This window comes from Colias croceus, chromosome 23 (assembly GCF_905220415.1).
Source record: "Colias croceus chromosome 23, ilColCroc2.1".
Classification (NCBI taxonomy): Eukaryota; Metazoa; Arthropoda; class Insecta; order Lepidoptera; family Pieridae; genus Colias; species Colias croceus.
Genome location: NC_059559.1, coordinates 601,586 through 616,066, shown reverse-complemented (window position 1 = coordinate 616,066; position 14,481 = coordinate 601,586). Strand labels below are relative to the sequence as shown.

General features: G+C 33.5%; 1 protein-coding gene across 1 annotated transcript; it reads left to right on the top strand.

Annotated features, from left to right (window-relative positions):
• Positions 1-629: 629 nt before the first annotated feature.
• LOC123702117 (tetraspanin-9-like) lies at positions 630-13,549 on the top strand. The gene is made up of 9 exons (XM_045649762.1): positions 630-935; positions 3,116-3,189; positions 6,040-6,138; positions 9,636-9,767; positions 10,062-10,136; positions 10,846-10,922; positions 11,627-11,708; positions 12,335-12,494; positions 13,112-13,549. The coding sequence occupies exons 2-8, from the start codon at positions 3,118-3,120 to the stop codon at positions 12,470-12,472; spliced, it is 675 nt and encodes a 224-aa protein (XP_045505718.1). The 5' UTR covers positions 630-935; positions 3,116-3,117; the 3' UTR covers positions 12,473-12,494; positions 13,112-13,549.
• The last annotated feature ends 932 nt before the right edge of the window (positions 13,550-14,481 follow it).

Below are 14,481 nucleotides of genomic sequence, written 5' to 3'. Positions count from 1 at the left end.
CAGCCTTGATTGAATTTTTATTTTGTTGTTTAGCTGAATTTCAGTTTTATGGCTTACAAAATAATCACTTCATAGTTTAAACAAAGTCACGTTCTCTGTCCTTATATCCCTATGTATGCTTAAATCTTTAAAGCTACGCAACGGATTTTGATGCAGTTTTGATAGAGTTGTTCTCGAGGAAGGTTTTAGTATATAATTTATTAGGTTTTAGAAAAGCGGGCAAAGCCGCGGGTGGAAAGCTAGTAAAATATAAAAATTAAAGTTGTTCAATTGTATAAAATACTAAATAATAACTTCTAATTTATAAATATGGAATGTACTTACCATTATAATTACAAACTCCCAATGCAGGTAAATAATTTCGTTGACCCATTTTCAAGTAGGTAGGCTCATACTGTGCTCATACCATGTCAACGACATTGCATAATTCATTCATGGGAATTTTCAATTAGCTTGCATTTATTTTAATAGCCCCAAGCCCTTTGTGCTTTAGTTTTGAACGAAACATGAACGAAATAAGTCGTGTTTGACGTAGGCTGTGGGCATCGTCGGTTTCCCGCGCAATTTAGCCGTTTTGTTTTTAAATAGGCAAAGGTTTTTTGGCAGACAGCCAAACATTATTTTTTATTTTTTATTCAAGTTTGTTTTAATAATTGATCTATCGTGTTGCCAATCATATAAATAATTTTGAAATTAGAATTATATAAATTAGTTATTTTAACAGTGACTGAAAATGCTCAATAGTTTATAGTTTAATGAACGGAAAAGCTCAGTAGTAATTTTTTTTACAATTTTCGACACTAATATTTCATGACCTTTTCTTTAAAATGTAAGGTTATTATGGAGTTTTTTTTATCATTTTATAATTATTAATATGTACCAAGTAACAAGCAGTGAATTTTAGGATAATGTTGGATGAAGAATAAAATATAAAGGTAAGTTGATATAAGAATTTAATTTAAGAGAATTATTATTAACTTTAAATATGGGAAGGAAAACTTTAATTATTACTTTTTAAGAAAAGTTTCTGCTGTAATTTTTTATTATAATTAGATACGATATTAATTTGTGCGTGATTTTTTTAAATCAATTAGTAGTTCTATAGATTATCTACTTGTAATTAACAACTCCACAAATGTATTAACTAAAACTATTTATATTATTACGAAAAGAAAAGGTAATCCTTTCTGCATATAACTTCCTGCAATTTCCATAAAAGACCGCCATTAAATATTCAAAAACAAAAGGGGAATACGTTCTTTGCTATCGGTAATAAGCTAATTATATAATTATCTATGTAGGTATTCAATTCTGAAAGGCTTGATTTACTAAGCTATACAATTTGTGTAATTTGTCATTATTTAACCGCCTTCAAAAAGGAGGCTTTAAATACGAATAAATAAAAACGATAATGTGTATTCGAAAGACTGTTTTATATTTATTTTCATTTTTACTACGATTACTAACATTTATGTGGATAAACAATAAACATACCAAATGTATGCTATTTTGATTGAAATGTGATTCGAGAATCACTATATCGATTTAAAAAACCGGCCAAGTGCGAGTCGGGCTCGCGCACAAAGGGTTCCGTAGCAGCAAATATAATAAACTTATTATGTCAATTTATACACCTGGTGAATGGAGCCTAAACTCTCCCGATATTTTGCCTTGTACTTTTATGTATGAATATTAATATTAATGGCGTATTGCTTGAATAAGCTAATATTTCTCGTAAAAAGTACCTACATTATAAAGATTTTATATCATCGCGGATTTTTAAAGGTGTACAATACTGTAGTATATTTTTTGATCTATCTTATAAGGTTCAGCCATCGTTTTCAGTGTAAGCACAATAACTTAACCAAAATTACAGTTAAATCAACCTATCTCAAAAACTATAAGAGATACTTTGATCAAACCAAAAATCGTTGAAAGAGTTAATTAGCATGCATCACCTCTATTTTTTTTAGAATTTTATACCCCGTAGTTATAAAAATAGAGGGGGGGGGACATACTTTTTACGACTTTGAGAGCTGATATCTCAAAAACCGTTCACTTTAAGAAAAATGTTTTTTAGAAAACTTTATATCATTTTAAAAGACCTTTCCATTGATACCCCACACGGGTATGTACATCGAAAAAAAAAATTTCATCCCTCAGTTACATGTATGGGGGGCCCCACCCCCAATTCTTTTTTTTACTATTTAGTGTCATATTTTTGTAGCGGTTCATACAACACATATTCCCATCAAATTTCATCACTGTAGTACTTATAGTTTCCGAGTAAATCGGCTGTGACAGACGGACAGACGGACAGACGGACAGACGGACATGACGAAACTATAAGGGTTCCGTTTTTGCCATTTTGGCTACGGAACCCTAAAAAACGCATCAATGTCCGTTGCTTAGTTTTAAAAATTCAAGCATAGGGACAGAGAAAGGGACTTTGTTATATATCATTTAGTGATTATAGTAATTAGGTACTACATATTACTTTTCAATAGTCTAAACGTGCTATTCAAAGTAGGTATATAGGAGATAAGCTGAAATATAATTTCAAAGACACGTACTAACTACTAGCTGTTCATAGACAATTTGTGTTTTTCAATGGCTATAGAATATAGACAATGCATGTTCCAGTTTGTAGGGTGACATATTGATGTTAGTTTTGCCCCGTGGCTTCTCTCGTGGAGAAGACGTAGCACAAAAGCTTCTATATTTTTAAATTTTTCAGAGTTTATTAAAATACCTAAGTATGTCAAAGTAGCCTCTTTCTGATCCTGTAACTATATACTAAACTAGCTGTTCCCCGCGGTTTCACCCGCTTTGCTCCGCTCCTGTTGGTCTTAGCGTGATGATATAAAGCCTTCCTCGATAAATGGGCTATCTAACACCGAAATAATTTTTCAAATCGGACCAGTAGTTCCTGAGATTAGCGCGTTCAAACAAATAAACTCTTCAGCTTTATAATATTAGTAAGTATAGATTAATTAAAAAGTGTTTCTAGAATATACCTGTTTACTATATTAATTTGATCAATAGAATTTTGCATCACATGACTTTTAAAAATTGATTAAGTGCCTAATTTTTCTAAATTGAAATTATCTTGCAGGAATGGCGCATGGGAGCAGCAAAGTATCAAAGGTTGCTGGATTCCTCATATTTCTTGTAAACTTCATTACAATGGTTGGTTAAAATTGTATAATATAATCATCGAGATATATGTACTACGTAGTACATATATCTCGATGTATATAATTAATTTTATTTCATTTAAAAGTATAATATACATATTTTATTTAAACTTCGGTACATACTTACTTACCATTTCGTTGATAGTTACATACAATATAGTCAAAGAATAACCCGCATAGTTACTGTTCCCGTGAGATTTTGGGGATAAAATCTATTCTATGTCCTTCCTCAGGCCTCAAGCTATCTCTGTACAGTAAATTTGAAGTAAATCAATGTAGTAGTTTTTGAGTTTATCCTGGACATACCTATATGTATACAGACAAACAGACAAAAATTCTAAAAAGCATATTATTGGCCTCGGTATCTGTTGTAGATCACGCCCCAACTACTATTTAAAAAAAAATTCAATGTACAGTTTTGACTTTCCTACGATTTTATTATATGTTTAGACTAGCTGTGGAACGCGGTTTCACTCGCAAGCAAAAGCAAGTATTTCCACAGCTTATGTGTTGTTCTGGTACATAAGCTACATCATTGCAATGTATCATCGAAATCCGTCCTGTTGTTTTCTTTTGAAAGAGGAACAAACATACATGATACATCCATTCTCACATTTCATGTTTATAATATATATTATTGGCCTCGGTATCTGTTGTAGATCACGCCCCAACTACTATTAAAAAAAAATTCAATGTACAGTTTTGACTTTCCTACGATTTTATTATATGTTTAGACTAGCTGTGGAACGCGGTTTCACTCGCAAGCAAAAGCAAGTATTTCCACAGCTTATGTGTTGTTCTGGTACATAAGCTACATCATTGCAATGTATCATCGAAATCCGTCCTGTTGTTTTCTTTTGAAAGAGGAACAAACATACATGATACATCCATTCTCACATTTCATGTTTATAATATATATTATTGGCCTCGGTATCTGTTGTAGATCACGCCCCAACTACTATTAAAAAAAAATTCAATGTACAGTTTTGACTTTCCTACGATTTTATTATATGTTTAGACTAGCTGTGGAACGCGGTTTCACTCGCAAGCAAAAGCAAGTATTTCCACAGCTTATGTGTTGTTCTGGTACATAAGCTACATCATTGCAATGTATCATCGAAATCCGTCCTGTTGTTTTCTTTTGAAAGAGGAACAAACATACATCCATTCTCACATTTCATGTTTATAATATACTAGCTGCTCCACGCGGTTTCAGCCGCGTAGCTCCACTCCTGTTAGGCGTAGCGTGATGATATTATATTGCCTATAACATTCCTCGATAAATGGGCTATGTAACACCGAAATAATTTTTCAAATCGTAGTTCGTAGTTCCCGAGATTAGCGCGTTCAAACAAACAAACTCTTCAGCTTTATAATATTAGTATAGATTAGGATAATACATACGATAAATCTTTCTTTCAAACAAATAGAAACATAATATCAACAATTATGTTCTCAATTTTCCCCTATATTCCTAACGTAGTTCAACATTGCATGTTCCAGACAGCAAAAACTTTTAAAGGCATATATTTTAATCGACCCATTTTAACTTCAAAGCCTAGAGAGTAAACAAAGTTTACATGAAAATGGGTCGTGTTTTAAACTTTCTATCACGCTGAAACTATATACCTATTCATGTAATAATAGTCGAAAGAAAAGCATAATATATTATTGGGCGTGACTATGAGTTTAAAAATTTCCCCAAGGTATTATGATGATAATATGTTAACTAACATAACAATTAACTAGCTGTGCCTCGCGGTTTTACCCGCATTGCTCCGCTCCTATTGGTTTTAGCGTGATGATAGATATATATATCTGTATAGCCTTCATCGTTAAATGGGCTATCTAACACAGAAAGAACTTTTCAAATCGGAGCAGTAGTTCATGAGATTAGCACTTTCAAACAAACAAAATTTTCAGCTTTATAATATTAGTAAATTATAAATTTGTAAATTTGTAAATTTTTACTTTTATTGATAGGAACAGTTATAGATGTAATTTTATTATTAGTATTTATATAAATGTAGGACCTCGGAAAATACGCGGGCAGACTGAAAATCAGCGCTGTTCAGGTGAGTCATGTCCCACAGCATGGCTGAGTCTGTTCCGATTGCCTAATATGTGTTTACTTTTTAAGTTAAGTCTTTGTTGGTAATAAAGCTTTTTTTCTTTCCTCTTTTTCTTTCTTTCATGTATAGCCTAATAACTTTCCTCGATAAATGGGCTATCTAACACCGAATGAATTTTACAAATCGGACCAGTAGTTCCTGAGATTAGCGCGTTTAAACAAACAAACTTATATTATGTACTATAGATATAATATTGTAATTTTCAGACATTTCGTGTATTGCGTGGCACAGGCGAAAGTCATTGTATATATTCACGTTACAAATATTCTAGTGTTTATAAAAAATTTCTCAGTTAAAATTCAATTCTAAAATTATACATAGCCTTCCATATTCGTCCTTCAGATAAATAATTCCGGTCTGTACACATTTGTGAAGGTCTTATGTTACAAGGACATGAACATAAAACGATATGAAACATACATACTTGTACATATGAAATAACAATTCCAATTCGTGTAATTTTTAGTTTGTTTGTAAAAGGATACTGTTAAAAATAATAATGAAACTCTTTAAGTAGGCAATATTACACCTTTTATAGAAAACAAATTACAATAAATTATTTCCCATAGTATTCAGGGATCACGTACATATCCAAAGAATGATTAAAATCAGTCTAGTAGTTCCTGAGTTAAGGGCGTTCAAACAAACAAACTCATCTTTATAAAATAATTAGTACCTACAGACATAAATTTATCAATTTAATATTTCAGATGCTGAGCTTAGTATCCTTCGCAATTGGCTTGTGGATTATTGTGTCTTCTAAAACTTTGGCATACGTCATACAAGTAATGGGAAATTCTGGAATTAAGGTAATTTATAGATAGTTCTTATTTTATTATATATTACCTACATTCTTTCCTTCTTCTTTCTTTTCTACATAATACGATATCCTTTTTCAAACGTACATAATACGTCACCTAAGTTGGTCACCAATCTTTTGATAATACTCAGACAAATAATTATACCTATATAGATGCTACAAGGATGCTACATACTTGTAATCTAAAAACTGCCAAGTGCGAGTCGGACTCGCGCACGAAGGGTTCCGTATCTTTAATAGAAAATCACGTTTATTTTATGGGGACCGCCTTAATATATTTTATTTTTATTTTTAGTATTTGTTGTTATAGCGGCTACGGCAATACATCTCATCTCGGCATCATTTGTGAAAATTTCAATTTATTACTTCAAATTACATTTTCTAGCTATAACTGTTTATGGAGACATACAGACGGACAGACAGACAACGAAGTCTCAGTAATAGGGTCCCGTTTTACCCTTTCGGTACGGAACCCTAAAAACATAACCTCTCCTCACAGTCGGGTAAAAATAGATCGTTGTAGGTATATACAACTGTGCAAAATGGCAAAACTTTGGTTATTTACAGTTAAGAGGTACCTTTCTGCTATCAATACGTATGTACCTAATAACTAATCTATGTCAATACCAGTAACCTACATTTAGAATCTATTTATGAATGATTAATTGAACGAAATTCATTCAAGTAGGATTACGTAAAACTTTTCCTTGTGTTGGAATTTAATTAATTATTATTATCAGTAGACTATAATGAATATAATCACTAGATCTAGAATGAACTATAATGCAAAATGCAATTGGCGTGAATAGACGCGAGTTCGAATCCCGATATTTTTGAATTTGTTATACCTTAAGACTTAGCCTTAAGATACATATTCGTTTAAATAATTTTCTATTCTTTATAAATTTACTAGCTTACCGCCCGCGGCTTCGCCCGCTTTGTCTAAAACGTAATAACTAATAAATTATATACTGAAACCTTCCTCTTGAATCACTCTATCTATTAAAAAATTGGTTGTCTGTAAAGTCGGTTTACTGACGATAGTTGAACGTGGTCCAACGTCCGATTGTGCTTCTTTGTCGTTCGTTCCGCGCTCTCGCTCGCACTTCAAGCCTTACATGGAACGCCTCAGAGCGAGGTAACGCCGCATGAGTCATGTTTTTTCGTGCGTGCAGGCGGCTCTATCGAATTATAAGACGTTGTCACGTCAAAAAAACCGCATCAAAATCCGTTGCGTAGTTTTAAAGATTTAAGCATACAAAGGGACATAGGGACAGAGAAAGCGACTTTGTTTTTTACTATGTAGTGATATTTATTTCCATTTGAATGCCATAAAAGCAAAAATATCAAATTCAACATTATTAATTAATTCAACCGTTGATATTTTTGTACAATTTATATTATCAGACATACAGATAAAATTAAAAACAAACAATACAAACAATCCCACGCAAAAGCAAGAGTATAATACCAAATCGATAACAGTGATAAAGTTTAAACAATGCAGTACGTGACCGGGTCACGTCCGCGTCGCCCCGCGCGGTTCCCACGGGCTCAGTTACAAGCGTTGTATTCAATCGATGTATGAACGAGACAGTTTTTTTAGGGTTCCGTCATTGATGTAGTATTACTACGTATAGAGAGGACATCACGAACAAAATTTGTGCGACAAGCGCGGCGGCGCGTGGCGGCTAGTGAGTCATACATTTTGTAGATATTCTGCCTCTTATGACTTATAAATTAAAACCAATCAATGTAACAAAAAAAAATTGTTTGAGACGATTGACTCTAACTCGTGTTACAAATAGTGTAGAACTTACTGATGTCCTCTCTAGTACGTAGTATATAGTAACTCAATGGGTTCCGTACCGAAAGGAAAAACGGGACCCTATTACTGAGACTTCGTTGTCTGTCTGTCAGGCTGTATCTCATAAACCGTGATAGCTAGAAAGCTGAAATTTTCAAAAATTATGTATTTCCGTTGCCGCTAAATACTAAAAACAAATACTAAAAATTAAAAAAGGTAAATATTAAATCCCGAAAGTACGGAACCCTTCGTGCGCGAGTCCGACTGGCACTTGGCCGGTTTTTTAATAGAAAACAAAACACTCATCCTAACTAATATTAAAAATGCGACATGCTATCTAGTATCTGTAGATCTGTCTGTCTGTCTCTTCTTAACGGCTACACAATTGAACCAATTTGGATGAAAAGACAATGACAGAAATAGCACATTTTTTTGGGAACTATCGACCAAACCTTGTTTTTTTGACTAATAGGTGAAAATTAAAAAAAAGTCATAACTCCGAAAATACGAAAAATCGCATAACATACATGGGGTGATTCGGATAGCCCTCTAGTTCCTACCTCCCAGCTTCAGTATATCACTACTTCTTGGGACACCCTGTATAAAATTATCGTATCACAATGTAAGTTACCCCTCCGAAATAGCTGACCCGATTCTCATAAAATTTTCTGTGCATATCGGGTAGACTTCAGAATCGGCCATCATCTATTTTTCATACCCCCTAAGTGATAAGAGTGGTAGAAAAACGTTTGCCGGGACAGCTACAAAGTCTATTATATTCGTGTCATCAACTTACGAAGACACAAAATTACATTTATAATAATTACCCCGAAATTACAGTTATCATACAAATGGGCTAATGGACACAAAATTGTTTGACAAGTCTATAAAGTATTTACGATCACACGCAATAGCATCGATCCGTATGACCTAATTATTGACATGACATGACACTTCGATATTGAAATACTAGCTTCCGCCCGCGGCTTCGCTCAAGTACAACAAATCCCATACATACCTACCGTTAAAAATAATTATCATTTTTTGTTTTCGTAAAATATATAACTAAGTCACAAAGTTAAAAACTAAAAAATAATATTACATTTACATATTATTTGTTGTTGTAATTGTTGTTTTTTTCGCTTACATTCCAATACTACCTTCCACCTGTTCGACCTGTTTACAGATAAAAAACTTAGATATTTTTTATTTGTTATTCGTACCAGATTTTTTTGTTTCAACCTCAATTCGTACCTACAGGTGGAATTTTGATAGGCCACAGTTTATTAAATTTCATCATTTGCGGTTTCCCACGCGATTAAAATGTAAACCCACCTGAAGACACACAAATAGTTAATTAAAGTGGGTTCATCCTTTCAAGAGAAGTTCTGTGACAAACAGACGCACAAAAGAAAATATACGCTATAAATATAACGCTTCGTGAATTTTATGAGTACAGTACGATTCAGACTTAATGGCGTCTCGGAACATCGTACGTGCGCACCCGCACTCGCACCTGCACCTGATTCCGAACCGCCATTATGTTTGAATCGAACTGTACCTACTTTCAACATAATCAAAACTATACGCTTCTTTGATCGTTGTACACTATTACTACACTAAAATCACCATGTATGGATAAGTAAACGAAATATATACCTACGTAATTTGTTTTTCAGGCGATTTTCACACAAGACTTCCTGACAGTACAGCTTGGCATCGGCGTATCTCTTCTGAGCTTGTTCTTCTTGTTCATTTCACTCATGGGCCTGTACGGGTCGGTATATTGCTCACAGTTTCTGTTGTTTATGGTAAGTATATTTTATCCACACTGCGCTTTACTCAGGTCAGGTCTTTACCATGATGATTTATCATATTATAGCCAATATGTTGACCCGGCCTGTCAGTATTATTGATGCAAAATTCATTCATTTATTCATACAGACAAACTGACAAAAATTCTAAACATGAAACGCGCTTTACAAAATTATTGGGATCGTCCGCGGGTGAAACCGCACGGCGCAGTGTATTTTATATGTTGTTATACTAAATCATTTAAAATCATATTTTTAAAAACATTAAATAAAACATTTTTTTTATTACAGTACGCTGCTCTGATTCTACTTGTAATGCTGCTGGAGTGTGCATTATTCTTCTATTTTGCATCTAATATTCTTGAGGTGAGATCACAAATAAACTTATAATTTTTATGCATAAAAATACTCTTGCACTCTCTTGCAATTTAAAAAGGCCTAGATAGTAGCATAATGTTCTAAAGCCGGCTACTCACGTAGGTACCTGCCTCAAGGGCATTATTGGAATTGCACCGTTGATTGCCTCCTTAATTGTGTGATATGGACAAGCAGGGGCAATTTTTAAATTGACCTTTTTGACTTTTTAATTGCTTCGACTGCCGTTCAAAACCGAGATTGTCTCTGCGGCAGGTGTGTAAGTATCCCGCTTTAGTATTATCTACTAGTTCATAGTTGAAGCACAGAGTTGAAGTGAGTAATAGTCACTTTTATAAACGGCGCCGTTCAACTTACTGTCAGCTCCATTTGCGTAGGTGTATTTTATAAGCTTTGGTAATCTATACTAATATTATAAAGCTGAAGAGTTTGTTTGTTTGAACGCGCTAATCTCAGGAACTAATGGTCCGATTTGCAAAATTCTTTCGGTGTTAGATAGCCTATTTATCGATAATCGAGGAATGCTATATTATATCATTACGCTAAGACCAACAGGAGCAGGTGAAACCGCGGAGCGCAGCTAGTTATTAAAAGTTCAGTAAAACTTATTTGCAGTAATAGTAAAACTTAGCTTTATTAAATTTTAATGATTACTTTTAGGTAATCAAAATAGATTCAGAATATTTTGATTTATTTCCAGAAAGGAGTCGAAGAAAAAGACGGTCAGTTGGCCCACGTGTTACGCTTGGCTTTACACTGTTGTGATCGTAATCACACGTAAGTTCTTCTTTCTACTTCTTTTCTATCTTTTAGAAAAAAATTGTAGGATTTACAATTGTTAATACTTTTTCTAATAAGAAAAATAGTTTGTAACTAAGTACTAACATTCCTCCAAAGATTTGGTTGGTTATAAAGTTATTAAATGTTATGAAGTGCCAATTATTTTCACCAAAATTACTGTAGATAGCATAGAGATAATATGTACTACGTACTAGAGAGGCCATCGCTACTACACTCTCTCCAACACGAGCTAGAGGCAAAGGTCACAAGTTTCATTAGTCTGTGCCGGACTGTGCCCCCCGCTTGCCGCGTCAACACGTGTTATTGCTCTGTTCAAAATGCCTTCGTGTGTGCTAAGATATTGTTTTAACAGTACGTAGTACATATCTCTATGGTAGATAGCATATTATTATATGAAATAAATAAATGTCGAAATAATATGACGATCCCTCCTTCCACTTTCGCAGTCGGTTAAAACTATAGAATCGTATTCATGATTTCATAGCAAGCAATATTAGTTACTGAACCGCACTTAATACCTAATAACTTATTACTTATACTTTTAAAAAGTATAAAACTGTTTAAAGTGCATCTTATTTTGAATATCTTGTCCTGACTTTTGTAAATTACTTTTATGTAGATCATAATATTTTGCAAAATTTATTGTTATTTCGATATTTTCAATTTTTTTAATGTTATAGAATGACGGAACATAATCCGCCATGGTCCTGCTGCGGTGCTAATTACATCAAAAATTGTACGCAAGAGAATTATTTTGAAAAGGTGCGTATTATTTCTTCGGTTAAAATAATTGGTCGATTTCGATGAAAATTTTATTTAGATTTATTGGCTACGTCCATTTATTATGTGTTGAAATTTTCAATGGGCATTGTTGGGCGAGTATAGGCAATCACGATAGTGTCACTAGTGTAGCATAGGCATTGTAGTTGTTTATTCATAATCCCCGTAATGGCGCGGGCGGCCAACACCGACGATCATTTGATGGGCCAACGCTGTGAAGAGGACCCGGATAATGTTATAATTTTTTTTTTGTATCAGTATTTATTTAAGTCTTACTGATAATATTTATCTGCACCGTTACCTTTTCCTATATTAAACTATCTACTGTATTTTTTTATTTGTGAATCCTTGCAGCTATTCATACAATATTTACATAATAATAAATCAAAAACGCCAATTATGTAAAAGGATTTTCATTAATCCTACTCATATTAATTATTATAAATGCGAAAGTTTGTGAGGATGTGTGTGTGTGTGTGTGTGTGTGGGGTTTTCTTTCATAACGCGGGCGAAGCCGCGGGCGGAAAGCTAGCATGATAAAAACATTTAACATAGAAAATTGAATTACAATATTAAAAATTAAAATGTTTTAAATGTGTTTCTTTCAGAATTGCAAACAGTCCATAACCGAATTTTTACATAGATACGAAACTTACATCTACGGAACCATAGCAGCGACGCACATACTATTGTCGTCTCTCTCCCTCCTGCGGCGCGCGAGCAGTGCGTCCCGCTCGCACACCTAGCGGTTACAGCGCCAGTCCGGCGGTTAGTAACGCCATCTAGCGATATATTTTGAAGATATATTTTTTTCATGTTAATTATATTACCATGGACGAATATACATTCGTCCATGATATTACTTCACTAGGTGCATCCTGCGGATTTACCCGCATTGCTCCGCTGCTGTTGGTCTTAACGTGATGATATATAGCCATAGCCTTCCTCGATAAATGGGCAGTAGTTTCTGAGATTAGCGCGTTCACACAAATAAACAAACAAACTCTTCAGCTTTGTAATATTAGTATAGATGGGCTTGGAATACATAAAAATTATCATCTCTTATTATTAACATAGGTACTTTTTATCCTATATTTCTTATTAGCTTTCCCAGGCAGTAGTTCAACTATAAACGTAACAGACACACAAACAAATTTAAAAGTATTAATCTATAATATAAAAATGAATCCCAAAATGTGTTGGTAAGCGCATAACTTGAGAACGGCTGAACCGATTTCGTAAATTCTTTTTTTATTATATTCCTTGAAGTACGAGGATGGTTCTTATGTAGAGAAAACGTAAATATGTACCACGGGCGAAGCCGGGGCGGACTGCTAGTTTAATATAATAATAATTAATTAATAAGTAATATATTTTTTTAACAGCTGAAAACAAAAAATGGCGGCGAGGGCGCGTAACGCCGAGTGACGTCACAGAACAACCCGACGATGTTATGATGGTCGTTTTGGGCAGAGCCAGGATTGGCTGGATGGACAAACAGACATAATTACTAGCTTACCTTATTATGCTTTACCCTAATATATATGCTTTAATGAGATATATCATACCATTATTGTACTGTCATTGATTCTTGAAGTGTGCAGTTTGAATTAAATCTGTCGGTTTGAAGTGGGCCAAAGAGAAAAGAGCCTAAAATAGAATGTAAAAGATAGTTAAGAAGCTAAAATTTCCTTGAGGGATTTGATTAATTATTATAAACGCTCAAATGTTAATCATTGTACCAAAGATGCGGTCAATTTGTAGTGTTTTAAAATAAATTTTGTACTCTAGTTTTAGTGCTGTAAAATAATAAAATTTATGCCACAAAATGTTTTTTTATTATATCCCTTTCCCTATTACTATTAGAAGTGTATAGATGCTTGTATGTTTGAGAGACTAGACAACATAATTTGAATTGTAACATCACAGAACACGAAAACAATCGTCCCATCATTCTGTGACATAGATATATAAATTAGTTCCCTTCACACACGGCAGGGGCGCTTTACAAACTCGCATACAGATGCTCGTATCTCATTGCTAATAATTAATATTTAATAGTAACAAACTAATAATTTAATAATGTTTTACTAGCCTTCCGCCTGCGGCCTCGCCCGCGTTTTCAAAGAAAAACCCGCATAGTTCCCGTTCCCGTGGGATTTCCGGATAAAACCTAGCCTATGTTGCTCAGTGATGCAGCTTTCTAATGGTGAAAGAATTTTTGAAATCGGTCCAGTACCATACATAATTAAAAACCTTTCCTCTTTATAATATTAGTATAGATGAAACGTTGCTGTGAGAAATAGCAGAATACTTTGCAGTCAAAATTAAACAAATTAGTCGACATGCCAAATAATTCAATATTATTAAGAATTAAGGATATAATAATTAAAACAACAGTATAATACAAAAATATTTATTAAATTACAACAAGAAAAACACTTGATATTATTATATAGGTTGTATCAGTTGTTAATTGTTATGTTGCCGCTAGATGGCGCAGTTATACAAATCATAAAATTATTTCACAAAAAACAAACACACTTGTTAAAAACAGACATTACATAAGAACGTTAAAAAATCTTAACGAAGTTATTGAAAAATAGACCAAACTATATATATAGAGGTAAAATATAGGTAGTTAGTGACCTTTATGCAAATATTAATTTATTTTTTTAACACAAAAGGGTGGGAAAGACGTATTTAAATTAATATAAAATATGTAATGTTGAACAGAAAATATATTTACAAAATG

Excerpts from the sequence above, each read along its gene's own strand:
- LOC123702117 (XM_045649762.1), top strand. The coding sequence starts at position 3,118 with ATGGCGCATGGGAGCAGCAAAGTATCAAAGGTTGCTGGATTCCTCATA. Across the intron at positions 10,923-11,626 it reads TGTTGTGATCGTAATCACAC|AATGACGGAACATAATCCGC; the intron begins GTAAGTTCTTCT and ends TTAATGTTATAG. Across the intron at positions 11,709-12,334 it reads AAGAGAATTATTTTGAAAAG|AATTGCAAACAGTCCATAAC; the intron begins GTGCGTATTATT and ends TGTTTCTTTCAG.